Below are 26,351 nucleotides of genomic sequence, written 5' to 3' on the forward strand. Positions count from 1 at the left end.
ACTTCAACCTCATTTCCCCATTTTTCCTGTATCTCCTGATAAATTTATCTAATAAGAATTTATCAATCGCAGATTCCTCCAATGAACCATTTGTAGGACCAAAGATACTGCTTTTGGCCCATGCCATGAGCACTGCTCCTCGCCACCAACTCCATTCCCCTCCATTTACACTGTCTTAGGTTGACTCAAATAATTAGCAAACATAGCATCCTATTCAATCTTGGGCTGAACTTTTAACACTATATCCAATCCAACACCCAGACCACCAACATCCACCTGCATACTATCACCTGTCCCCACCCCACCTCAGTTGAACTGCTGCTGAGACCCTCGTCCAGACTTCTGTTGCATCTAGATTGGACTACTACAATGCTTTCCTGACTAGCCTCCCATCTTCCAACCTCTGTAAACTTGAGCTTGTCCAGAACTCTGCTATTTCGGTTTCAAACACAGACAAAGTCATGTTCTCCCATCAGGATTGTGTTCACCAACCTACAATGGGTGCCAGGTGCCGGCCAAGCCAACACTCCAAATTTAGAATTATCATCCTAATGTCCAAATCTCCCTTGGGTCTCATTCATCCCTATCTCCGTAACCTCCTCCAGCCCTACAATCCTCCAAGAACTTTGCATTCTTCCAATTATGTTTTTTATGCATTCCCAATTTCTTTCACCCAGTCATTGTGAAAAATGAAAATCGCATATTGTCACGAGTAGGCTTCAATGAAGTTACTATGAAAAGCCCCTAGTCGCCACATTCCGGCGCCTGTCCGGGGAGGCTGGTACGGGAATCGAACCGTGCTGCTGACCTGCTTGGTCTGCTTTAAAAGCCAGCGATTTAGCCTGGTGAGCTAAACCAGCCCCGGCTGTGTCGGCTGTGTATTCAGCTATCCATCTATATATTAAAACATGTAAATAATATTTTGCTTACTTTTTAAGTGCATCAATTATATCCATGGAGAAGCTTTCATCCCAGCCACAATCAAGAAGAAAGCGGAATTCATCCACCTGCAGCATATAGCAGAGGGCAGATTCTTCCTGGACTCCAGAAATGGTGGTCAGTTTGATGATCGACGTCATCGCTGGTTTTCAAATAAACAATCAGCACTGGCAAAATTGAGAAATATGTCAACGCACAGAATCTATACAGAATTTAAATGGAAACAAAATAATATCACTGACATTTGAAGATCCAGGGCTGGTGCAACCACTAGGAAACTAGGTGGACATCGAGAATGGCAAAATGCAGGGGTGCCTAAAAAACTGGTTGAACTATTCATGAAACCAAATAAGTAACAATCAAGGGGCCTCACGGTAGCATGGTGGTTAGCATCAATGCTTCACAGCTCCAGGGTCCCAGGTTCGATTCCCGGCTGGGTCACTGTCTGTGTGGAGTCTGCACGTCCTCCCCGTGTGTGTGTGGGTTTCCTCCGGGTGCTCCGGTTTCCTCCCACAGTCCAAAGATGTGCGGGTTAGGTGGATTGGCCATGCTAAATTGCCCGTAGTGTAAGGTTAATGGGGGGATTGTTGGGTTACGGGTATACGGGTTACGTGGGTTTAAGTAGGGTGATCATTGCTCGGCACAACATTGAGGGCCGAAGGGCCTGTTCTGTGTTGTACTGTTCTATGTTCTAAGCTTCCACAGTGGTAATGAAAAGTCTAGATCTACTCATATGCATCCAAATATACTGGCACACATATAGATTTCCATGTATTTTCATTGCAGTCTTTCCCAAAATCTCATATTATATTCCTCCTTGTTTATGTGACAGTTTTACAAATTTGGACATCTCTGTCCAAATTTGTCAGCTTTTGGCAAAGAGTCATTGGACTCGAAACGTTAGCTCTTTTCTCTCCCTACAGATGCGGTCAGACCTGCTGAGATTGTCCAGTATTTTCTCAAATATTCAGTTAGATGCTTACAGTCTTATGCAGTGAGGAGCTGCTTTTAACCGAAACCCACCCAAATCTCATCTCCCTCTTTGGCCAAGTAAAGGTGCTACCCGCAACATGCATCAAATTCCATCAATCACTATTTTGCAGCTCTGCCATTTGAACAATTTTGCCTTGAAGTGCTCTTTGGTCCTCAGATTTACTATTTCTATTTTTGTGGATTCCAAATTTGGACTCCATTCCCTCCAAGGTATTGTGTGTAGTCATTGGCCTTTCACACCACATCCACTGCCTGTCCCCATTCACACTGTCATCTCCTCAAAGAACCGTTTCTCAAGCGCAATTTTCCTTTCTGAAATCCATGCTAGGTACTTCTTCTCCATGTATAATTCAAAAAAATGGGGGCGACATGTGGCGCAGTGGTTAGCACTGGGACTGCAACGCTGAGGACCCGGGTTTGAATCCCGGCCCTGGGTCACTGTCTGTGGGGAGTTAGCACATTCTCCCAGTGTCTGCGTGGGTTTCACTCCCACATCCCAAAGATGTGCTGGTTAGGTGGATTGGCCACGCTAAATTGCCCCTTAATTGGAAAAGAAAAATAATTGTCTACTCTAAAAAAAATTATTCAAAAAAACGGCACATTTCTGTTGTTGTTTTGTCTTTTCCCCTGGTCCTTCCAGGCCACTACTTGATCGCAGTCTCATAAACAAGACTCAAAATCCAGCAAATGAATGGGTGGCACAGTAGCTAGCACTGGTGCTTCACAGCAGTAGGGACCCGGGTTCGATTCCCATTTAGGTCACTGTCTGTGCGGAGTCTGTACATTCTCCCCGTGTCTGCGTGGGTTTCCTCTGGGTGCTCCGGTTTCCTCCCACAAGTCCCTAAAGACGTGCTGTTAGGCGAATTGGACATTCTGAATTCTCCCTCAGTGTACCCGAACAGGCGCCAGAATGTAGGGGAATTTCACAGTAACTTCATTGCAGTGTTAATGTAAGCCTACTTGTGACAATAATAAAGATTATTATTATAAAGATTATTATCCTCCCAATTTTATGACTGAATAGTACTTAATGCTCTTCACCCACAAAGCGAAGCAGTTTTTTCATATTGCATTTCTTTTTACAGCAGAGGTTAAGAATGGGACTTGGTTGACAAACAATTGCACCATAAGCAAGTTTGGCTTTTAAGGGTAAGTTATGAACCATGCTGATCATCAAAGCCAGGGTGCCCCAAATCCCAGAGAAGAAACTTGGTATGCCGGTTCTTAACTATTCATTTCTGCGATTTGGGAAAAAATGTGAGAAAAGAGATATAACTCAGTGATGAAGGGGTCATTTTTGTTGTAAATTATTCAAATAAAAAACGTTAATTACACTTTAAAACACAAGGTAACAGTAAAAAAAACATTTAGTTACTACAATAACGGTTACATAGTGTACTTAAATTACCACTCCCCCACCTGAATCTATCTACTTGCCTAAACTCCAAGAATGCACACTCCCAAAGCAAAATCCATGGGTTCTAACACTATAGGCCAAATCCAGCAAATAACTACTACACATAGGGTACGTATGACATAGACATACTTCTGTTTCCTTTTCTGCACAGCAGCTTGCTTCTCTGAGAGAGCTCTGCTGTGTGTGACTCTGATCTAGGTCCCTCGACTGCTAGTCTCCACTCTGCTTAACAAAGTATATGTTACTAAGCTAATCTGCATCTCAAGTCCTCAGTACAGCAAAATCCCTACCATTTTTTTTTTCAATACAATTCTTTACCTTCCATTTCATTCCAACTTCCAACAGGTTTGAGTATTAAATCAGTTTGCATACCAAGTCCTACTGTGTAACATTCATCCATTTGAGGGGCAAGTTAGAATTCTGTTGTTAACCAATGTGATGCAAGTTATTGGGAATTCTGCAACATGCTGGTTGCATTTTTCAAGAATATCATGCAAATTTGATCCAGGTGTTCTTGCATTCTGCTGAAAAGGTTTTCATTTTAATCATGGTAAAAGGAATAACAAACTTCTGTGTCGACTACTCTAATATATATACCCTACTATACTCCCTACAGTAGTCCCCCGTTATACCGCGGTTCGCGATATACCGTGGGGGGGTTTATGGACCCCAACTGTCAGTTGTGTCAATTTCAGCGGCCGGCTCACTTTGATCCGGAGAAGGAAGCTGCTCTCACTGAAATAATCTGCCTGCCGCTGAAATTGACACTGCCGGCTGCTCTCTCCCTCCAATCCAACTTTTAAGTTTTAATGTTTCTGATTGGAGGGAGAGAGCAGCCGGCAGTGTCAATTTCAGCGGCCAGCTGATTGTTTCAGTGAGAGAGCAGCTTCCCTCTCCGGATCAAAGTGAGCCGGCCGCTGAAATTGACACTGCTGGCTGCTCTCTCCCTCCAATCAGAAACATTAAAACTTAAAAGTTGGATTGGAGGGAGAGAGCAGCGGGCAGTGTCAATTTCAGCGGCCGGCTCACTTTGATCCGGAGAGGGAAGCTGCTCTCTCACTGAAACAATCAGCTGGCCGCTGAAATTGACACTGCCGAGGGGGGCGGGTGTTTGGGGGGGGAGAAGAGGGGGGGCGGGTGTTGGGGGGGGGGAAGAAGAGGGGGGGGCGGGTGTTGGGGGGGAGAAGAGGGGGGGCGGGTGTTGGGGGGGGAGAAGAGGGGGGGCGGGTGTTGAGGGGGGAGAAGAGGGGGGGCGGGTGTTGGGGGGGAGAAGAGGGGGGGCAGGTGTTGGGGGGGAGAAGAGGGGGGGCGGGTGTTGGGGGGGGAGAAGAGGGGGGGCGGGTGTTGGGGGGGAGAAGAGGGGGGGGCGGGTGTTGGGGGGGGAGAAGAGGGGGGGCGGGTGTTGGGGGGGAGAAGAGTGGGGGCGGGTGTTGGGGGGGAGAAGAGGGGGGGCGGGTGTTGGGGGGGAGAAGAGGGGGGGCGGGTGTTGGGGGGGAGAAGAGGGGGGGTGGGTGTTGGGGGGAGAAGAGGGGGGCGGGTGTTGGGGGGGGAGAAGAGGGGGGGCGGGTGTTGGGGGGGAGAAGAGGGGGGGCGGGTGTTGGGGGAGAGGAGGGGGGGCGGGTGTGGGGGGGAGTGGAGGGGGGGCGGGTGTGGGGGGGAGAGGAGGGGGGGCGGGTGTGGGGGGGAGAGGTGGGGGGGCGGGTGTGGGGGGGAGAGGAGGGGGGGCGGGTGTGGGGGGGAGAGGGGGGGGCGGGTGTGGGGGGGAGAGGGGGGGGCGGGTGTGGGGGGGACCCCCCTGCGGGTGTGGGGGAGACCCCCCTGCGGGTGTGGGGGAGACCCCCCTGCGGGTGTTGGGGGGAGACCCCCCTGCGGGTGTTGGGGGGAGACCCCCCTGCGGGTGTTGGGGGGAGACCCCCCTGTGGGTGTTGGGGGAGAGAGGAGGGCCCTGCGGGTGTTGCGGGAGAGAGGAGGGCCCTGCGGGTGTTGGGGGAGAGAGGAGGGCCCTGCGGGTGTTGGGGGAGAGAGGAGGGCCTTGCGGGTGTTGGGGGACGGGGGAGGAGAGGGGGGGGGAGTGGGCGAGCCGGAGGGTGTGGGGGGGGGGGGAGCCGGAGGGTGTGGGGGGAGAGGGGGCGAGCTGGACGCTGTGGGGGAGAGCAGGAGGGTGTGGGGGAGAGGGGGCGAGCCTGAGGGTGTGGGGGGGGGGGGGAGAGGGGGCGAGCAGAAGGGTGTGGGGGGAGAGGGGGCTAGTTGGAGATTGTGGGGGGAGAGGGGGCTAGCCGGAGGGTGTGAGGTGGGTGGGGTGGGGGGGGGGAGGAGAGAGGAGGAGACAGAGCCCAGTGGGTGTTGGGGGAGAGGAGGAGACAGAGCCCAGTGGGTGTTGGGGGAGAGGGGGCGTGCCGGAGGGTGTCGGGGGGAGAGGGGTCTAGTTGGAGGATGTGGGGGGAGAGGGGGCGAACCGGAGGGTGTGGGGGGAGAGGGGGCGAACCGGAGGGTGTGGGGGGAGAGGGGGCGAGCCGGAGGGTGTTGGGGGGGGGGAGAGGGGGCGTGCCGGAGGGTGTGGGGGGAGAGGGGTCTAGTTGGAGGATGTGGGGGAGAGGGGGCGAGCCGGAGGAAAAAAAAAAGAAATTGACACTGCCGGCTGCTCTCTCCCTCCAATCAGAAACATTAAAACTTAAAAGTTGGATTGGAGGGAGAGAGCAGCCGGCAGTGTCAATTTCAGCGGCCGGCTGATTATTTCACTGAGAGCAGCTTCCTTCTCCGGATCAAAGTGAGCCGGCCGCTGAAATTTTAATTGGATCCACGATGGGGGTTTTAAATTTATTTAAAAATCTATGCTAGCGCTTCCCATTGTGAGTCTACGGGGGTCTGACCTCTCCCCCCGCCCCCCGTAGACTCACAATGGGAAGCGCTAGCATAGATTTTTAAATAAATTTAAAACCCCCCATCATGGATATCCGCGGCTCGGATACAACACGGGTTGGGGTTTTGGACCCCAACACCCGCGTTATAAAGGGGGACTACTGTATACACACACGGCTGTGTGGCAAAATTTGGCTCGAACGCGATCTACACGTTTGCTGATGCCATGACTGTAGTTGGTCGGATCTTAAACAACGATGAGTCAGAGCACAGGAGGGAGATTGAGAACCTAGTGGTGTGGTGTAACAACAGCAATCGCTCCCTCAACATCAGCAAAACTAAGGAGCAAGAACTAAGGACTTCAGGAAGCAAAATATCATACACATCTGTCTGCATCAATGGTACTGAGGTGGAGATGGTTGACAGCTTCAAATTCCGTCCTGTCCTGGTCCACCCATGTTGACGCTACGACCAAGAAAGCGCAACAGCACCTATACTTCCTCAGGAAACTAAGGAAATTTGGTATGTCCGTGGAGTCTTACTAATTTTTACAGATGCACCACAGAAAGCATCCTAAATGGCTGCATCACAGCCTGGTATGGCAAATGCTTGGCCCAAGACCGTAAGAAACTAGAGAGTCGTGAACACAGCCCAGTCCATCACGCGAAACCGCCTCCCATCCATTGACTCTGCCTATGCCTCCTGCTGCCTTGGGAAAGTGGGCAGCATAATCAAAAACCACCCAACCGGGTTATTCTCTCCTACATCCTCTTTCATCAGGCAGGCGATACAAAAGTCTGAGAACCTGCACCAACAAGTTCAAAAACAGCTTCTTCCCCACCGATACCAGACTCCTCAATGACCCTCTGATGGACTGAACTGATCTCTCCGCACATCTTCTCTACTGAGTAGTACTACACTCCATATGCATCACCCGATGGCTGTGCATTTACATTGTGCATTTATCGTATGTGCTATGTTTTTCCATGGACGGAAAGATCTGTCTAGGCTGTACGCAGAACAATACTTTTCACTGTACCTCAGTACACATGACAATAAATCAAATGCAAATAATAAACTGAAAGCAAACCACATGGCAACCGTGGACTGGAAAATGTACTGGAAGATGTGATGTTGATAGAAAAAGAAATGGTAAACTAACTGCATTCAGAAATGGTCTGGCCACCATCTGGCCTGGGTTTGCGAAATCCTACAACTGTCCTGGCTTGAGACAATTCACAACTCTTTAATCTGTGATTATCCCTCTCTCCAGTTGCTCCGACTGGACCTGTAGACTTAATATCTGCAAAGACTCACATTCAAAGTATCGTCTTGCATCTTTGATTTTGTCTATATATATATATATATATATATATGTTTCTGGAACCCACCTCTTCGTTCACCTGAGGAAGGAGCAATGTTTCGAAAGCTAATGATTTGAATCAAACTTGTTGGACTTTAACCTGGTGTTGTAAGACTTCTTACTGTGCGTTCAGAAACAAAAGGCAGAAGGAGTCGAGGGGACAGGAGGAAAAACTTTTTTTTTTACATAGAGTGTGGTGGGTGACTGGAATTCGCTGCTTGAGTTGGTGGCGGAGGCAGAGATGCTAAACTCTTTTAAAAAGTGCCTGGGTCTGCACCTCAAGTGCTCCAAGCTGCAGGACTGAGGGCCGGGTGCAGGAAGATGGCATTAGAAAGGGCACCTGGGTAAGCATGTACATGATGGGCTGAATGGCTCCCTTCTGTGCGGTGTTTTCAATCGCTCTACGCGTCTTCTTGTCTCGCTGTCCATTTGGGTGGGGATTATTAATGAACAAGGGCAGGGCGGCCCATCGCCGCCTATTTCTGATGCTACTCACTCTTCATTCTTTTTTTAAAATCCAGCGTCTAAACACACGCCGTTTCAATTGAGACAACTGACTGCGGTGTAAAACGTACCGAGTTAAAGGTAAGCACCGAGGCTGCGGCGGCCTAGCGCCCGGCCAGGTTTCTCCCTCCCTTCCTCTCGCTCGCTCTTCACGCCACCAGCCCCACACCGGCTCCCGCTGCCCCGGCCGCCATCTTGCCCCCTGCGTCACCGGGTCAGGGGTGAATGGACTCCACCATCTCCACATGCACCCCCCCCCTCCGCCGGGTGTGATTGGGCCGGTCCGTTGCTGAGGGAAATTGGGGGAGACGGCCTGAGGTGCAGGGCCGTGAACGGCAGGTGAGTCCTGTAGGCCCCAGGGTGAGGGTCCCGGAGGCGGCTTGAGCCTCCAGCTGGGAGAGGCAGCCAGCTCTGAGCTCCTGGGCTGGACCAAGATTCGGTGCCCGCCCTTCCTTCTCTCTCTCCGGCCTTAGCTGACTTGGCAAAGGTCAATGTGTTTGCAGGCGGCTCTTCCAAAACACACCAGGGACAGGGCCGCCCGGATACGGCTGAAGGTGAACAGAGATGTTTTAAAACTCAGAAATGAAGAGCATATAGGAGATGGTGCTGAGCTTGTGAGATGAAATCGCCATAGTCCCAGATGACCAAATGCTGCTTTCCCCTTTGACGGGGAGAGCTGACTGGTGGTAGTTTAACCTGAGGATCACCGCACCTCAGGCGAGGGGCGAGATTGAGAAGGATAACCTTCGTGAATAACCTTAGCCCGTGCCGGAATTTATTGAACCCCTGCCACCAGCCTCGCTTGGCATCATAAAGCAGCTGTCTATTCAAGTGAAGTAAACCGAGCCTCTCTTCCCCCCCCCCCCCCCCCCCCCCAATAAAAAGTACAAGCCAAGCTTGTACAGGAGAATAATTAGACCACCGTTGGAATATTGTGCATGGTAATAATAATCTTTATTGTCACAATTAGGCTTACATTTACACAATGAAGTTACTGTGAAAATCCCCTAGTCACCACATTCCAGCACCTGTTCCGGTACACAGAGGGGAATTCAGAATGTCCAATTCACCTAACAGCATGTCTTTCGGGACTTGTGGGAGGAAACCGGAGCACCCGGAGGAAACCCACGCAGACACAGGGAGAACGTGCAGACTCCGCACACGTAGTGACCCAAGCCGGGAATCGAACCTGCGACGCTGGTGCTCTGAAGCAACAGTGCTACACACTGCTACCGTGCTGGTTCTGGGCACCACACTGTAGGACGGATGCGAATGGACTGGAGAGAGCGCAGAAAGGGTTTACAAGAATGGTTATGAGGATAGATTGGAGATGTTGGGACTGTGCGCCTTGGAGAGAAAGTGGCTTGCAGGGAGATTTGACAGAGATGTTCAAAATCATGAGGGGGCTGGACAGAGCAGCTAGGGAGAAACTGTTCCCATTCGTAGAAGGATGAAGAATGAGAGGATACATTTAAAGTGATTTTCAAAAGAAGCAAATGCAATGTGAGAAAAACCTTTTTCCACACAACCAGTGGTCTGGAATGCACTGCCAGGAAGTGTGGTGTATGCAGGTTCAATTGAGGCATTCAAGAGGATATATGATGTTTTTATTCAAGTAATCAATGTGCAAGGCATGGAAAAAAGGCAGGGAATGGCACTAGGCCACAATGCCTGTTTGGAGAGCCAGTGCAGTCATAATGAGTCAAATAGTTTCCTTCTGTGCCATAACAATTCTGAGATATGAGGAGGGATATAAGCGACTTCTGGATAGCACACAAGCACATCGATTAGGTAGATAAATATTGGATGAGTTTAATGATGGGAAGTGGGAACTGATACATTTTGGGAGGAACATTAGAGGAAATTTACAACAAATCATCATTAATATTTCAATGTAGAGGACCAAAAAAGAGATGGGAGGAGAGTCTTTGACATCAGTCTTTGGAAATTATTGCCTAAAATTGATACTGCTGTTCTTGAAGAAAAAAAATATGGGGTCCTTTAATAGACTCAATTTCTTAAATCTCTCCACTGTGAAAAATATCCATTAACCACTGATTCCTGTGTAAAGGTGGTAATAGATAGGAATTAAAATTCTGCCCCTCTACGCAAACACATCAACCTAATCAATGTTTATCTGTTTGAGACTAATAGTCCTTTTCCTTGATTGTTGAATTTTGAATGTTGGCATTGTTTCTGCCTCAACTACTAACCTTGAAAAAATCCCTCAGTTTTGTAATTCTTTGTGAAGAAATTTCCCTTGCTGCTTATTGTCCAGCGAATATTTATTCTTTGCCAACGTCAGCAAAAATAAGATAACCTGCCTTACCTTGCTGCATTTTTTTGGACCATTGATGCATACAAATTGCTTGCTGTGATGCCTAGAATGAAACAGTGGCTACTTAAGGTATAAGCTGTAAAATGCTTTGCAGCATTCTCGTTTTGTGAAAGGCTCTATATAAATGCAAGTTCTTTACTTAAATCTCCTCTGTTGAATTTTACAGTATGTCTCCCTGTGCTAGATCCCTCAAAACTATTGAAATATCTGTATCTATCAGATCTTGTAAAAAGAGCTGGTCTGGTGGACCACATGGCCTTTTTTCTGTCAATACTTATGTGACCCAGAGGCTCACAGCTCCCCACCCCAGAAAATAATGCACAACGAAGGGAAAGTTAACAAGTGAGAAACAAATACTGTATTTCACTGGGATGATTGCGACATTATCTGAACATTTTTTCTCATTTTGGATTCTTTAGTTACCTCATCAGTGGCTTGAGGATCTTATGGATTCTATATTTCAGTTTTTGTAATGTACCCCTTGTAGTGAGTTTGAGCTATGATTGAATGGCCTTTTAATTTTGACTTCTGTGCAAGTGTTTTACTTTTTAAAGGGTGGCTTTTCTTTCCTGTTTCAGTTTTAATAATAATGTTTATTGTCACAAGTAGGCTTACATTAACACTGCAATACAGTTACTGTGAAAAACCCCTAGTCGCCACATTCTGGCACCAGTTTGGGTACACGGGGGGCGAATTCAGAATGTCCAAATTACCTAACCGCACTTCTTTTGGCACTGGTGGGAGGAAACCGGAGCATCCGGAGGAAACGGAGAACGTGCAGACTCTGCGCAGACAGTGACCCAAGCCAGGAATCGAACCTTGGACCCTGGTGCTGTGAAGCAACGGTGCTACCCACTGCTACCTTGCCACGTTAGAACTTATTTATTGGAACTAGCCAAATATTTAGTGCTATGGTTAAGCTATCACAATGCTAACATTTTACTGTTGAAGATCATTAATCCTAACAGAAAATGAACTGTGAGTTATTTTGCATTGTATTAGCCATCCGATGTGTAAACGATTGCCCAGATAACACAATTATAAACTAATATGCTATAATTACATAATTGTAATATTGTCAGGAGTAGCCAGTTGAAATATATTTAGCTGCCAAATCACACTGAATAGCCAAAGTTCCCAAAGATTGATGCTTGAGTTGACAATGTAGCAAGAGGCGTGTAGTACACCTTACAAATCTTGTTCAGATGAGTAAACCAAGAAGTTCTTCTACAATCCCTTTTGCAACTGATCCCCACCGAATGACAGCTTCACCGGCCATTCATCTCACTGAAGTCGGTGGATTCTTTCCCACGAGGAAATGATTTCCACAGTTGCCCACATAAGTCACTGCCTTTCAAGGTTATTAATTTATGTTTGACACTTCTGAGATATTGTTGGACAAGAAACGATAGCGATGCAAGTATTTATTTGACTTGGTAATAATGAATTACAAACCGCAAAACAGCAAAGAGAATAATCCAGTTCTAGTGACATAATTTACTCGAATGCATCATTTCAATTCAGACTGCCTTCCTTGTTCTGTCATTTTCTGCATCAATTATGAATGAAGTGAATGAGTACCACTTTCACACAGGTTCTTACAACTAACAAACCTGTGCACAGCTCGGGCTCCTTTGACACCTGCTTATTTGGAGTAAAAGTCATTGATATAATTTTGACGCCAAATTATCAGAAGCTCCGTCTGACCAAAGTAATGGGTTGCTATGCCTATGTCAGTAAGAATACAGGCCCTTTTCAACAGGAATTTATTATTTAAACAGCTTTTTTTTTTCTTTCCTTCTCTCAGCATAATGAGTCTGGTTAACCTTGTACGTGAGCTTTGGCCCAATATCCTTGTCCCTCTCGGTTTTGTATTGGGATGTTATCTTGATAGAAGAAATGATAGTAAACTTACTGCATTCAGAAACAAAAGTTTATTATATAAACGGTGAGTATGACATTTACAGTTTGATTCCATAATAATTTATGTGGCGGCAAAAGCCTGATAATTTAATATTTTAGTGCAAAACTGTATCAATCGTAATGCATGTCATTCATTGAGTGATTGAAAAGTTTAACAAAATAAATAATGTAAACTTCATTTTCCCAACCATAGACAAATCTCAATGTTTATAGTTGGCTTAACATGCTGTTCTATGTCATAATGTCTGCTTGAGGGAAAGAAAAATATGGACCAATTGTTTAGACTTCTGTCCAATTCTGGGCACTCATCTTTAGAAAGGATGTTTAGAAAGGTCTTGGAGAAAGTGCAGAGGAAATTTACTTGAATGGTACCATGGATGAGAACATTCAGTTATGTGGAAAGACTGGAGAAACTGAGATTAATTTCCTTGAGGCAAGGATGTTTATAGGGATCTTTTAGTAAAGATGTTCAAAATTATGTCCAGAGTTGATAGAGCAGATAAGAAAAAATAGTTTCCACTCGAAAGAGGGCCAATAACCGGAAGAGACAAATTTAAGATAATTGGTGAAAAGGACAGGAGGGTAGTGAGAACTATTTTTTTTACTCAATGGTAATGATCTGGCATGCATTGCCTGAAAAAGTGGTGGAAACAGATTTAATAGTAGTTTTCGAAGAGCATATGTACTGAAATATGAAAGAAATGTAGGGGAGTGGGAAAAGAACAAAGGAGTGGGTTTAATTAATGTAGCAGATGTGAGTAAATATAGATAGATGTAAGATTCTGAGATTTAATAGAGTTGGTATGGATTATGTACAAAATAGAAATGTACTTGAGGTCTTGGAACGTAAGAAATAGGGGCAGGAGTAGGCCATTGCCCCCTTCGTTCAATGAGATTGTGGTTGATCCTCTTTTCAACATCATTTTCCTGCATTATTCCAATATCCTTTGATGTTTTTAATATGCAGAAATCTATCGATCTCAGTCTCCACACCCTCTGGGACAGGGAATTCCAAAGATTCACCACCCACTGAGTGAAGCAATTCCTCTTCAACTCAGTCCTAAATGACCTTCCCCTTATTCTGAGACTGTGCCCCTGGTTCTAGATCACCTCCAGCCAAGGGAAACAGCATCCTTCCTACATCTATCCTGTTGAGCTCTATAAGAATTATATATGTTTAAATTCCATGAATAAAGGCCCAGTCTATTTAATTTTTACTCATAGGAAAATCTCTCCATCCCAGGAATTCATTTAGTGAACCTGCATTGTACTTTATGGTAAATACATCTTTCCTTAGATAATGAGACCAAATCTCCCCACACTATTCAGGTGTGGTCTCACCAAGGCTCTAAAAAATTGAGGGAAGACATATTTACCCCATACTCAAATCATCTTGCATTAAAAGAACACGAGGGAGGCCTTGGGGTTTTAGTGAGACGGTCAGTAAAGCCATCAGGAATGAAGTTCCCAGGTTGCGTTTACAAAAACAAATAAAACACTGATGGAAAGAAAGGGTTTTGACATATACATCCTGAGAAGCTGTTTTCAAACTGTACTCAGCCCTGTGAACATTACTGTCGTCTTCTGGCTCAATCATTTCAGTTTTTTCTTTTTTTTTGCAAAAGTTGTTTAATGTGCCCCTTTCATCTTTTTCATATTTAATTTGGGTTGGCTAACGAAACACCATCCTTCGTTCCTAGTGTTAGTTTCAGTTCTTTAATTTGAGTGCCACTAGTCTTCTTTGCTTTTGCCAACTTGATGTCTACCCTTCCTAGTTGACCCAATTTTTCAAATACATCTCACTGCTCTATTAACCATTGTTCTTATGCTTTTTCCGTTTTTCTTGTTTCATTATTTAAGAATTGGTATTCTTACAATTTCTCTCGTGTTTGCAACATTGCAGTTGCAACTCATGGTTTTTTGAGGGTGACACAGTAGCACAGTGGTTAGCACTGTTGCTTCACAACGCGAGGGACCTGGATTCGATTCCCAGCTTGGGTCACTGTATGTGTGGAGTCAGCACGTTCTCCCTCTGTCTGCGTGGGTTTCCTCCGGATGCTCCGGCTTCCTCCCACAAGTCCCAAAAGACGTGCTTGATAGGTGAATTTGACATTCTGAATTCTCCATCTGTGTACCCGGACAGGCCCCGTAGTGTGGCAACTCGGGGATTTTCGCAGTAACTTCATTGCAGTGTTAATGTAAGTCTACTTGTGACAGTAATAAAGATGATTATTATTATTGATCCCTTTTCCTCTTAAAAACCGTATACTATTTGCACCTTCCTCCTGGACATATTCTTTAATCTGTTTACATTGCACATTTGTGCTGGTGGTATCCTTATCTTTTCTAGCTAGTACTTTGTTTACTTCATTTCTAAATTCTTCATTTAATTTACAAATTCTTCATTTAATTATTTAATCTTTTCTAGGTTCCAACGTTTTTTGCTCAGAATGCTGTTTCATTTTTCAAGATTATGATTAGATATTGTGTTGGCTCCTGACTGAGCTTTCGAGTTCTTAACGCTATTCCAATAAATTTGTTTCATCCTTGTGTAGTCCAATTAAAGCTTCTAACAACGCTAAACATTTTCACTGTATTAAACCACATATTTGATCATGATTCATGTTCTTCTACAAAAATCTACCAGATATTGGTGTCATTCATTTCTTTTTCCAAGTCTGCTTCTTTGTCATCTCTTCCTCCTCCAACAATACTGTTCCAATCACCTGTAAACAATACCTCTTTCACTCTCCTGATCAATTAGGTCTTCAATTCTATCATGTCCTGATGAAGAAAAAACATGGAAGAAACATATTGAAGAATGGTTTGCAAAAAAAAAGAAACTTGGAAAAAAATTTTAATTTAGAGTATCCAATTCTTTTTTTCCAATTAAGGGCCAATTTAGTGTGGCCAGTCCACCTACCCTGCACATCTTTGGGTTGTGGGGGTGAGACCCACGCAGACGCAGGTAGGATGTGCAAACCCACCTAGACAGTGACCCGGGGCCTGAATCGAACTCGGGTCCTCAGCGCCATGAGGAGCAGTGCTAACCACTGCCCTTCTGTGCTACCCAGAAACTTGCAAACATCGAGCTAGAAGGAGAGAGTAATGTTAACACCAATTTAATTGGATCAGAAATACTAGAGATAAGAGCAGCAATAAATGAGATACAAACTGGAAATGAGGCTAGAATAGATTAAATATCTGCAAAGTCAATTAAAAACATGCGAAAGAATAACATCAACGTTATTACATTTTGCAAAGATACAGATTTACTTATCAATAAAATGACCAGAGTACTTCATGCAGACAATAATGATCACCTTTAGAAAGGAGCCAGAGGCATGCTGATGTTCTGATTTTCCTACAGTGATTCTGATTATAATAATAATAATCTTTTTATTGTCACAAGTAGGCTTACATTAACACTGTAATGAAGTTACTATAAAAAGCCCCTAGTGGCCACATTCCGGCTCCTGTTTGGGTACTCAGAGGGAGAATTCAAAATTCTCAGCCGGTACGGGAATTGAACCTGGGCTGCTGGCCTTCTGCATTACAAACCAGCTGTCTAACCCTCTGAGCAAAACCAGCCCAGTGTCTATCCTTGCATCAAAGATTATATTGAGAATTGCAACATGTAGGGAATGGGAAAGCACAGAGCTACTTCAGTGATAACCAGTTTGAATTCCAGGGAGGAAGAGGGACAAGATAAATGATCGGCATTATAAGAGTAATGAATGAATGCAGTCGGCCAGTAATTATGTTGTTCTGTAGATTTTGAAAAAGCACTCAATTTTTGAATTAAGCTGTTGACAGTGTTACGTTGGAGTAAACCGAGAGAGAGAGATGACTCATAATAAATCTGCACGTGGGTCAAACGGCAGCAGTGAGAGTAGCCTACAGATAGTCAGAAACATATTGGAAGAGGAGTTTAACATGGATGTGTTATCACAAGTCATTTTTAATGTCTTTGCAGAAGCAATGATTTAAGAAGCGTTTGAAGTCATAGCATCTGGCAAGAATAACATCAGTTAGATTTGCAGATGACAAAGCACTTGTAGCAAGCACAAAAGAATGGTTATATGAACTATTGGATAGACTAGTAACAACAGGGATGGACGTTGGAATGAAGGTGAACATTGACAGAACCAAAGTAACACATATCTCAAAGTCACTAATAAATATTCATAGACTGAAAAGAACCAGAACAATGCAAGAATTCAATATTTAAGAAGCATAGTGTCCACATGTGGAAGATGTAACAGAAAAATAAGAACAAGGACAGTAATGGAAAAGATCATATTTGGCAAGGAGACTGGTGATCATCGAATAGCTGAACTTTGAATAGTGAGGGAAGTGAGTAAAATGGGAAATCTATTTAGCTACTTCTGTGGTCAAACTGTTGTATATTTTAATTAATTGCATTATCTTTTCTTTATAGAGAATTGAAACCAGGTGAAGAAACTACATGGAAGTGAAGAGCTGAAAGCTATGCTGAGAAAACAGGAACTGTTTTGCATTTACAAAAAAGTCCAATGTCAGTTTTTGTTTTGACGCATCTTCAATTAGGGATCCAGTGAAAGTTTATTTGAATGATGCTGTTCTATTAATATTTGATCTTTCATAAAATCAGCTTATCTTCATGTAACAGATAATTGGTTTAAAGTCCTAAAATTTGCCAAGACTTCCCTCTTTGTATCATTGGAATGTAAAATTTAAAAAGGCATGGCAAATAGTTCATTGTATTTGTTTCATTAACTTGAAGTTAAGTTGTATGTCAGACTCAATAAACCTTACATTATATTTATTTCAAATCTTACTTTTAAATTTAAATATGGAATGGTAGGACATGGATTTATACCTTTTCAATTTTTTTGCCCTTGGAATTGACAAGGGAAACATATAAACATTTCAATCAATCCAAAATGATCACTGTGCTTGTCGTGGAGATTTCATTTGTGTATCTACAATTTTGAGCTGTTGATTGTCCTGATCCTGACTGATATCTTTGTGAATCCTGGAGTGGAATTTATGCTGCAACATTTCAGCAGCTTAATTGCTTTACAAGATTGTTAGTAAGCTTTTGAGTAAACTCATTTTAAATTTGAAATGAAAACAGAAAATGGTGGAAATAGGGTAAGCAGTGTCATAATGGCACTTGCTCACTGCATGAGTCTAAATGGGATGCACCTTCTGGTTCAAAAACTGGTTTCCTATTGCCCTTTCTTCCCCTCCCACCATAAATAAATGTGAGGCTCAGTGCTGAACACCATGACAGAGGTGGCTTTACACTGTGAAGAAAACTAAGTATTCAGGAGTAGACTTTTTATTAACTACTTGTGGGGGCTGAACACTAACTAGCTTCAATTTATATAAAACAGGTAGCTTGTATTTTGCTCCTCTCTTTTCCCCTTTGAGTTTTGTTTTCTCGCACACACTTGGAGATTATTTTGTGCACCCCTATAAAGCTCTCCAAACCCCAGTTTGAGAACCAGTCTTATAATTATAATGTCCCACAAACAACAATTTGATAACAAATGTATTTTCTGTTTTTACTGATTGGGTTAGGGGATAAATATGGACATGATATCAGAACACCCCTGCTCTTCAAAAATATTCCAACTGAGAGGGGCCTTGGTTTAACATCTGAAAGATGACAACTCCCAAAAGTTCAGCACTGGAGTGTCAGCCTAGACTATGTACAAGTCTCTTGAACTCACAACCCTTTAACTCAGAGGCAAGGGTGCTATCACTGAACCATGACTTCAACCTACAAATATGTACTTAAAAATAATCAGAAATGTTTTTGCCTCTTTTCAAGTGATGAATTAATTGCAGAAAGTGGCTAACAGGAAGACTAGTCATTTGGGAATGATTATCAATCTTGCTCTTTTCCAGCCTCTTACATTGCTGGATTTTGCGGTTCAAAATAAAAAGTTAAGTTCTAACAAAGCAGCCATCTGTTTAGCATTCCAACCAGGAAATGTCACAAATAACAGACTTATTTATGCAGCAGTGATAAATGTATTTTACCCCACATTTCCATCCACCTGTGCCCAGTCCTGTCAGTGCCCCAATTCCACCTTCCATGCTATTCAACTTAAGGATGCCCACTCCACTTCTGCAAAAATTCCAGGATCTCCTTCTCGGTGCTGTTGAATCCAGAAGCAACACTCCTCCACACTGCCAAAATCTAGAACGGCACGCAATAGTGTGAAACTGAATGGCACTTCCCTTCTGATCTGTAGATCAGGAATCTAACTGTATGCATACATTGCCAAATATCCTCAGCTTTTAAAAGGTGAGGCTTGTAAAGCTTTAAAAGACAACATTTAAGTGCAGATGTAGAACTATCAATAAAACAAGACTTAATTTTAACAGGCAAATTAAATTACAAACTTTGATCCCTTGAATCATGGGGTGGCACAACAGTTAGCACTGCTACTTCACAGCACCAAGGACCTGGGTTCAATTCTGGCCTCAGGACCCTGCCCCCCCCCCCCCCCCCCCCCCCCCCCATATCCCTTTAGCCCCAAGAGCCATATCTAATTCCTTCTTGAAATTACACAATGTTTTGGCCTCAACTACCTCCTGTGGCAGCACATTCCACAGATTCAGCACTGTCTGGGTGACAAACATTCTTCTCCTGTTTTTATTTTGCAGATTTCCATGCAGGTTCTGCAGTCTTGCTTTTCGGTCAAAATGCTGGAACTCTCTCCCTCTAACTGCACTGTGGCTGCACCCACTATACCATGGGGACTGCAGCAGTTGAAGGCAGCCCACCACCAGTCATTATCTCATTGAATGGCAGGGCAGACTCGCTGGGCCGAATGGCCTACCTCTGCTCGTAACCCTGTTTTATGGTCACACCCACCTCAAGGACAATTAGGGATGGGAAATAAATGCTGGCCAGCATCCCATGGATGAAACCAAAACCTGTGCTTGCAGAGGCGGCATTTATTTTGAACATTCCTGTCTGGGCAAAACAACGGGGGTGGGGGGAATGGTTAATGTAGCGTGATGGCAGCGTGAATGGGATTGTGAAATTCAATAAAAGCAAATTACCGCGGATGCTGAAATCTGACAAAAACAGAAAATTCTGGCCAATCTCAGCAGGTCTGACAGCATCGTTTTAAAAATTAAATTTAGAGTAGCCAATTAGTTTTTTCCAATTAGGTTACACTCCTTCCCTGCCTGCAGCCCATGTCCAAATATCAGTCAAAGCGAGTAAATGGAGACTTCCCGTGGTGACATGTAGAAGGAGGTCGCACATAAGGTTGCCCCTGCTCAAGTCCTTGATTTTTGCTTCTTTGCACCCGGTTCCGGGGTAAATGGTGGACAAATCCGTCCCATTTGAGACCCTTTTGGGTGAGGATGCCAAAAGGCGAAAAAGGAATATTGCAAAGAAAGGTGTGAGCAGTAGCCCTTCCGAGGAACAAAGAACAATATAGCACAGGAACAGACCGTTCGGCCCTCCAAGACTGTACCGGTCATGATAACAACCTTGGCCAAAACTCTCAGCACTTCTTTGTGCCATATCCCTCTGTACCCAACCTACCCATGTATTTGTCAAGATGCCTTTTGAACGCCATTAATGTATCTACTTCCACAACCTCCCCTGGCAACACATTCCAGGCACTCACCACCCTCTGCATAAAAAACCTACCTCGCACATCTCTAAACGTTACTCCATGGACCTTAAACCTATGCCCCTGGTCTCTGACCCCTCCACTCTGGGAAAGAGTCCCACTCTATCCATGCCCCTCATAATCTTGTAGACCTCTATCAGGTCACCCCTCAATCTCCGTTGTTCTAATAAAAACAGCCCGTGTCTATTCAGCCTTTCCGTGTAGCTAACACACTCCAGACCAGGCAACATCCTGGTAAACCTCCTCTGCACCCTCTCCAAAACTTCCACATCCTTCTGGTAGTGTGGCGATCAGAATTGTGTGCAATATTCCAAGTGCGGACGTACCAAGGTTCTATACAATGCAGCTTGACTTGCCAGTTTTTATACTCGATGCCCCGTCCGTTGAAAGCAAGTATTCCGTATGCTTTCTTGACCACCTTGCCCACTTGTGTAAGATCTGTGGACCTGCACGCCCAGATCTCACTGACTTTCTATATGCCTAAGAGCTTTGTCATTTACGGTACATTTCCCCTCTATGTTAGACCTACCAAAATGCATTACCTCATATTTGTCTGGATTAAACTCTATTTTCTATTTCTCTGCCCAAGTCTCCAACCTATCTATGTCCTGCTGTATTGGGCAAGGTGCGGGGTCCTGCTGGATTGAAGATGGCAGAGGCAAGCACATTGGGTGAGGCCGCACCTACAACAATGGACAAGCTGGCAGAGGTGATGGCTGTCAAATTTGAAAGACAATTCGGCAAGCATTTCGAGAGGCAAGGGAGAGAAATAATGGAGACACTCAGAAAATTGGTGGATGATGTATTGGTCCCGACAAAGGAAGATATGGAGAGGACTTCGGAGACAGTGCAGGTGTATGGTGCAGTGTTGAAGGGGGTGGAGGAGACACTGTCGCGACATAGCAATCAGCTGACCTCACTGGATGCAGAGTTGCGGAGAATAGAGGACAGGAACAAGGGCCTGAGAGCTAAGGTCGAGGACCTGAAGAATAGGTTGAGGCAACAGAACCTCCGGATCATGGAGTTGCCTGAGGGGGTGGAGGGTCTGAGGCCAACTGAATACTTACGGCGATGTTATGAAGTTGATGAGGCGGGGGAGGATCAGGTTCCCCTCCCAACGAGCTTGATCGGGCCCACTAGTCACTCTGGGCGAATTCACGAGTGGTGATAGCATGTTTTCAGTTATTGGACGAAAGAGAACATCCTGATGTGGGCCAAGGAGAATCAGGAGGTTTTGTGAGATGGCAATAGTATTCAGATATATCAAGACGTCATGGCAGAATTGACAAGGAGGCCAAGTCAGTGCTTTTTAAAAGCGGTGTGCGGTTTGGTGTGGTGTACCCGGCAAGGTTTAGGGTTACGCATAACGCCAAGGACCATTTCTTTTAGTCAGCTGAGGAAGTGGAGGCTTACATTGAGGCTCGAATACTTGGACTGAACTGAACGGGTTTGCAAGAAACTTTGCTGGTGGTTGGGCGTGTTTGTTTGGGGACATTTGTTGTAAAGATGTGTGATTTGTTCTTTTTTTTTGCTACATGCAGCAGGCTGAGGTTTGAACGGGGAGCGAGGTGGGGGGGGGGGGGGGGGGGGGGGGGAGGGACTGCAGCTTGCTGGACCTGTTTAGGCAGGTTCGATGAGCCTAGAAGGTGTGAATGGTACGGAATGGAGGCGAGAGGTGTTGGTTTGAGAGGAAGTAGCTGGGGATTTCTGGGATAGCAGGCGGTGAGGGTGGAGTAGAGTACTGGCAGTGACTGGGGGTTGTTCTTTGTTCCCTCAGGAAGGTGGGGCTAGCTGCCACCTTGGGCGGGCTCTGGTTTAGGGTTATGGGGAATGGAGGGGAAATTGCTGACTTGAAGGGGATGGGGGCTAGAAACCCCCGGTTTGATTGGTTACATGGAATGTGTGGGAGTTGGGAGGCCCAATGAAGGGAGGGAGAGGTTTCTCTCATTTGAAGAGTTTGAGGGCCAATGGGGTGCTTTTGCAGGAGACCCGCCTGCGGGTGAAGGATCAGATTCGGCTCCCTAAGGTTTGGGTGAGCCAGATGTTCCACTCGGACTTTGACAGCAGAGCCCAGGGGTTGGGAGATACCAATTAACAGGAGAGATTGGTTCCAGATGGGGAAGGTGGTAACGGACCAGAGTGGCAGGTATGTCATAGTTATGGGGACATTGGAGGGTAAATAGCAGGTTTTAGCGAGTGTGTATGACCCAAACTGGGATGAGATGGGCATGCACCAGCTGATTTGGGGGGAAGATTTGAATTGCATTCTGAACCCTAAGTGCGATCAATCAAAGCCAAAATTTCAGGGTTGCAAAGGTGCGGATCGCATTCATGAGGGAGATAGGTGGAGTGGATCTGTGATGTTTTTTGCATCCTGGGGGCAGGGAATTCTTCATTTCTGTTTGGTGCACAATGTGTATTCACGCATCGACATTTTTGTGATGAGGAGGTCTCTGCTGCCAGGGGTGAAGAAACAGAATATTCCACGATAGTGATTTCAAAGCATGCTCCACACCTAATGTGGTTTTGGAGGTGGGGCTGGCCCAGCAGCCGGCGTGGAGTTTGGATGTGGGGCTGTTAGCAGATCTGGGATTTTGTGTGAAGGTTGCCAGGGTGATTGATGAGTATGTGGAATTTAACAAGAATGGGGCGGTGTCGCCCTCGGTACTGTGGGAGGCCCTGAAGGCGGTGGTGAGAGGGGAGATAATCTCGCATAAGGCACAGGTGGATAGTGGGGCAAGGGAACAGTAGCAACAGTTGGTGGACGAGATCTTTGAGGTGGACAAAAGGTACTCAAGTGACCCCACTCCAGAGCTTTTGGCCAGTAGAAAGAGGTTGCCGATGCAATTTGATCTATGAGGGTGGGGGAGGGTGGAACACAGGGTGTCCTTGTATGCTGATGATCTTTTGTATGTGACGGATCCGATCCCCAGCATGCCGCTGCTGAAGCGTTTTTGGACTTTTTCAGAATAAATTGAATTGGGAGAAAAGTGAGTGTTTTCCCGGTCACTCCAGGGGGAGGGAAGCCAATCTGGGGATGTTACCATTCCACTTAATGGGTTCCCACTTTAGGTATCAGGGAGTGCAGGCAGCTCAGGATTAGGCCCTGCTTTGGAAGTTGAACTTGACGAGATTGGTGAGCAGGATTAAGGTGGACTTACAGGGGTGGGATAGCCTCCCTCTGTCCTTGGCAGACAGAATACAGTCAGTGAAGATGAATGTTTTGCCACAGTTCCTTTTTCTGTTGCAGTGTTTGCCGGTTTTCCTGCCGAAATCCTTTTGGTGGTGGTGGTGGTGGTTGGGGCGGGGGGGGGGGGGGGTGGGGGGGGGGGGGGGGTGGAGAAATTGATTTTGTCTTTTATCTGGGTGGGTAAAATGGCTAGGATTCGGACAACAGTCCTCCAAGGGACCGGCAGACAGGGGGCTTAAGACCATAAGACATAGGAGCAGAATTAGGCCACTCAGCCCATCGAGTCTGCTCTGCCATTTAATCATGGCTGATATTTTTCTCATCCCCATTCTCTTGCCTTCTTCCCATGACCCCTGATCCCCTTATTAATCAAGAACCTATCTATCTCTGTCTTAAAGACACTCAGTGATTTGGCCTCCACAGCCTTCTGTGGCAAAGTTCCATAGATTCACCACCCACTGGCTGCAGAAATTCCTCCTCATCTCTGTTTTAAAGGATTGTCCCTTTAGTCTGAGATTATGTCCTCTGCTTCTAGTTTTTCGGACAAGTGGAAACATCCTCACCGTGCCCACTCTCAGCATCCTGTAAATTTCAATAAAATCCCCCCTCATCCTTCTGAACTCCAACGAGTACAGACCCGGAGTCTTCAACTGTTCCTCATACGACAAGCTCTTAATTTCAGGGATCATTCTTATGAACATCCTCTGGACCCGTCCCAAGGCCAACACATCCTTCCTTAGATACAGGGCCCAAAACTGCTCATAAGACTCCAAATTGGGTCTGACCAGAGCCTTATATAGCCTCAGAAGTACATCCCTGGTCTTGTATTCTGGCCCTCTCGACATGAATGCTAACATTGCATTTGCCTTCCTAACTGTTGACTGAACCTGCACGTTAACCTTAGGAGAATCATGAACAAGGACTCCCAAGTCATAGAACATAGAACAGTAGAACATAGAACAGTACAGCACAGAACAGGCCCTTCGGCCCTCAATGTTGTGCCGAGCCATGATCACCCTACTCAAACCCACATATCCACCCTATACCCGTAACCCAACAACCCCCCCTTAACATTACTTTTTTTTTATTAGGACACTACGGGCAATTTAGCATGGCCAATCCACCTAACCCGCACATCTTTGGACTGTGGGAGGAAACCGGAGCACCCGGAGGAAACCCACGCACACAGGGGGAGGACGTGCAGACTCCACACAGACAGTGACCCAGCCGGGAATCGAACCTGGGACCCTGGAGCTGTGAAGCATTTATGCTAACCACCATGCTACCCTGCTGCCCCGTCCCTTTGTGCTTCTGATTTCCTGAGCATTTCCCCATTTAGAAAATAGACTATGCCTCTATTTCTCCTTCCCAAGTGCATAACTTCACTTTTCCACTGTGTTCCATCTGCCACTTCTTTGCCCACTCTCCTAGCTTGTCCAAGTCCTTCTGCAGCCCACCTGCTTTCTCAATACTACCTGTCCCTCTACAGATCTTTGTATCATCTGCAAACTTAGCAACAGTGACTTCAGTTCCTCCTTCCAAGGTCATTAATGTATGTTGTGAAAAGTTGTGGTCCCAGCACCAACCCCCGAGGCACACCACTAGTCACCAGCAGCCATTCTGAAAATCTGCCATCCTTTATCTCCCTTGGCCATGCCAAGTCTGAAAAATCATTATTGGGAGTCGAGCACGGGGTTGCTGGGTGGTGCTGGGACCTCGGAGGCTGTATGGGCGTGGATGGCAGCTGGGCTAGGGGCTTTAATGGTGAAAAGTGAAATGAAATTAAAATTGCTTATTGTCGCGAGTAGGCTTCAATTAAATTACTGTGAAAAACCTCTAGTCGCCACATTCCGGCGCCTGTCAGGGGAGTCTGGTATGGGAATCAAACCGTGACTGCTTTAAAAGCCAGCGATTTAGCCCAGAGAGCTAAACCAGCCCCTTCGGGGGCCTTGCAGGGGAAGTATTCGGCGAGACCAGTGGTAGTCTCCACGTCAAAGACATGGACGCAGTTTCGGCAACTTTTAAATTGGGGATGGGTTGCGGTATCGAAGTTGGCGGAGATCCGTGCGAACCATTCATTTGAGCCGGCGAGGCTGGATGCGAGGGGGCAATTGAGGGGTTCTACCAGAGATGTACTCTAAAGCAGTGCTTCTCAAAGTGTGGTACGCGTACCGGTGCCGGTACGCAAGCCATCGTCTGCCGGTACTTGGAGTGTTTCCAGAAAAGAAAGAGACAGTAATCCTGGATTGGCTTGTTTCGCTCACCGGTCCCTGGCACATTGAAAAAAAAACTGCCGGTCCGCCACATCAGATAGTTTGAGATGCACTGCTCTAAAGAACCGGTCACCCTTAGCTGTTAGGTAGCGGGGGCAGTTAGAACATAGAACTTACAGTGCAGGAAACCATTTGGCCCATCGAGTCCGCACTGTGTGGTGGTATGGATGTGAGCACTGCCATTGGTGCAGAGCACTGGCTTCCCATTGGCTCTGGCTGGTCATGTGCCTCTTGTCTGATTGGTTAGGACTAGTCATGTGACTACTCTCCAATTGGTCGAGAGGCAAGTAGGCCCGCCTCTGAGGCGGGGTATAAGTACCCAGAGTTCCCAGCGGTCGGCCATTCTCTGTAGTCGACCACTGGGCTAACAACTAGCAGATTAAAGCCACTATTCAGATCCTCAATGTGTCTCGAGTCGAATTGATGGTACATCACACTGATCCACTTAAGCCCTCGTTTCCACTCTATCCCCGTAACCCAATAACCACTCCTGACCTTTCTGGTCACTAAGGGCAATTTATCATGGCCAATCCACCTAACCTGCATGTCTTTGGACTGTGCGAGGAAACCCACGTAGACACGGGAAGAACATTCAGACGCACAGACAGTCACCCAGTGGGGAATCGAACCTGGGACCCTGGCGCTGTGAAGCCACAGTGCTATCCACTGTGCTTCCGTGCTGCCCTCGGGGAAGGGTCTTTCTATTGGGGGGGGGGGGAGGGTTTATTTATTGTTTTATTGCGTTGTCATTCATTTGTAAAATTCGAAAAATGTGAATAAAAATACTTTTAAAAAAGCGGACAAACCATTATCCGCCTCCCGCTCCGACTGTTTACGTCGCTGGGATGGCGGCATGTGCGTGCGCATGCGTGGCGTCCCGGTCGGTGATTGGTTCTCGGGTCT

The 26,351-nt window shown here is 46.0% G+C and overlaps 2 protein-coding genes and 1 long non-coding RNA gene across 3 annotated transcripts in view; 1 reads left to right on the forward strand and 2 right to left on the reverse strand.

Annotated features, from left to right (window-relative positions):
• cpsf2 (cleavage and polyadenylation specific factor 2) overlaps positions 1-8,301 on the reverse strand; it is a 35,352-nt gene extending 27,051 nt beyond the window's left edge. Inside the window, exons 1-2 of the mRNA XM_038775251.1 lie at positions 8,147-8,301; positions 931-1,106 (exon numbers count right to left, since the gene is read on the reverse strand). Of these exons, the coding sequence (XP_038631179.1) occupies positions 931-1,079 (149 nt within the window). The 5' untranslated portion in view covers positions 1,080-1,106; positions 8,147-8,301. The remainder of the gene's footprint in view (positions 1-930; positions 1,107-8,146) is intronic.
• Positions 8,302-8,436: 135 nt separating this feature from the next.
• LOC119951906 (NADH dehydrogenase [ubiquinone] 1 beta subcomplex subunit 1-like) lies at positions 8,437-17,145 on the forward strand. Its single transcript, XM_038775300.1, has 3 exons — positions 8,437-8,629; positions 12,221-12,361; positions 16,778-17,145. The coding sequence occupies exons 2-3, from the start codon at positions 12,225-12,227 to the stop codon at positions 16,812-16,814; spliced, it is 174 nt and encodes a 57-aa protein (XP_038631228.1). The 5' UTR covers positions 8,437-8,629; positions 12,221-12,224; the 3' UTR covers positions 16,815-17,145.
• LOC119951918 lies at positions 14,442-26,329 on the reverse strand. Its single transcript, XR_005457714.1, has 3 exons — positions 26,255-26,329; positions 15,260-15,428; positions 14,442-15,120 (listed from the first exon to the last, which is right to left on the reverse strand). It is a non-coding gene; the product is annotated as an uncharacterized LOC119951918 (long non-coding RNA).
• Positions 26,330-26,351: the final 22 nt, after the last annotated feature.

This window comes from Scyliorhinus canicula, chromosome 2, assembly GCF_902713615.1.
Source record: "Scyliorhinus canicula chromosome 2, sScyCan1.1, whole genome shotgun sequence".
In the NCBI taxonomy this organism is placed as follows: Eukaryota; Metazoa; Chordata; class Chondrichthyes; order Carcharhiniformes; family Scyliorhinidae; genus Scyliorhinus; species Scyliorhinus canicula.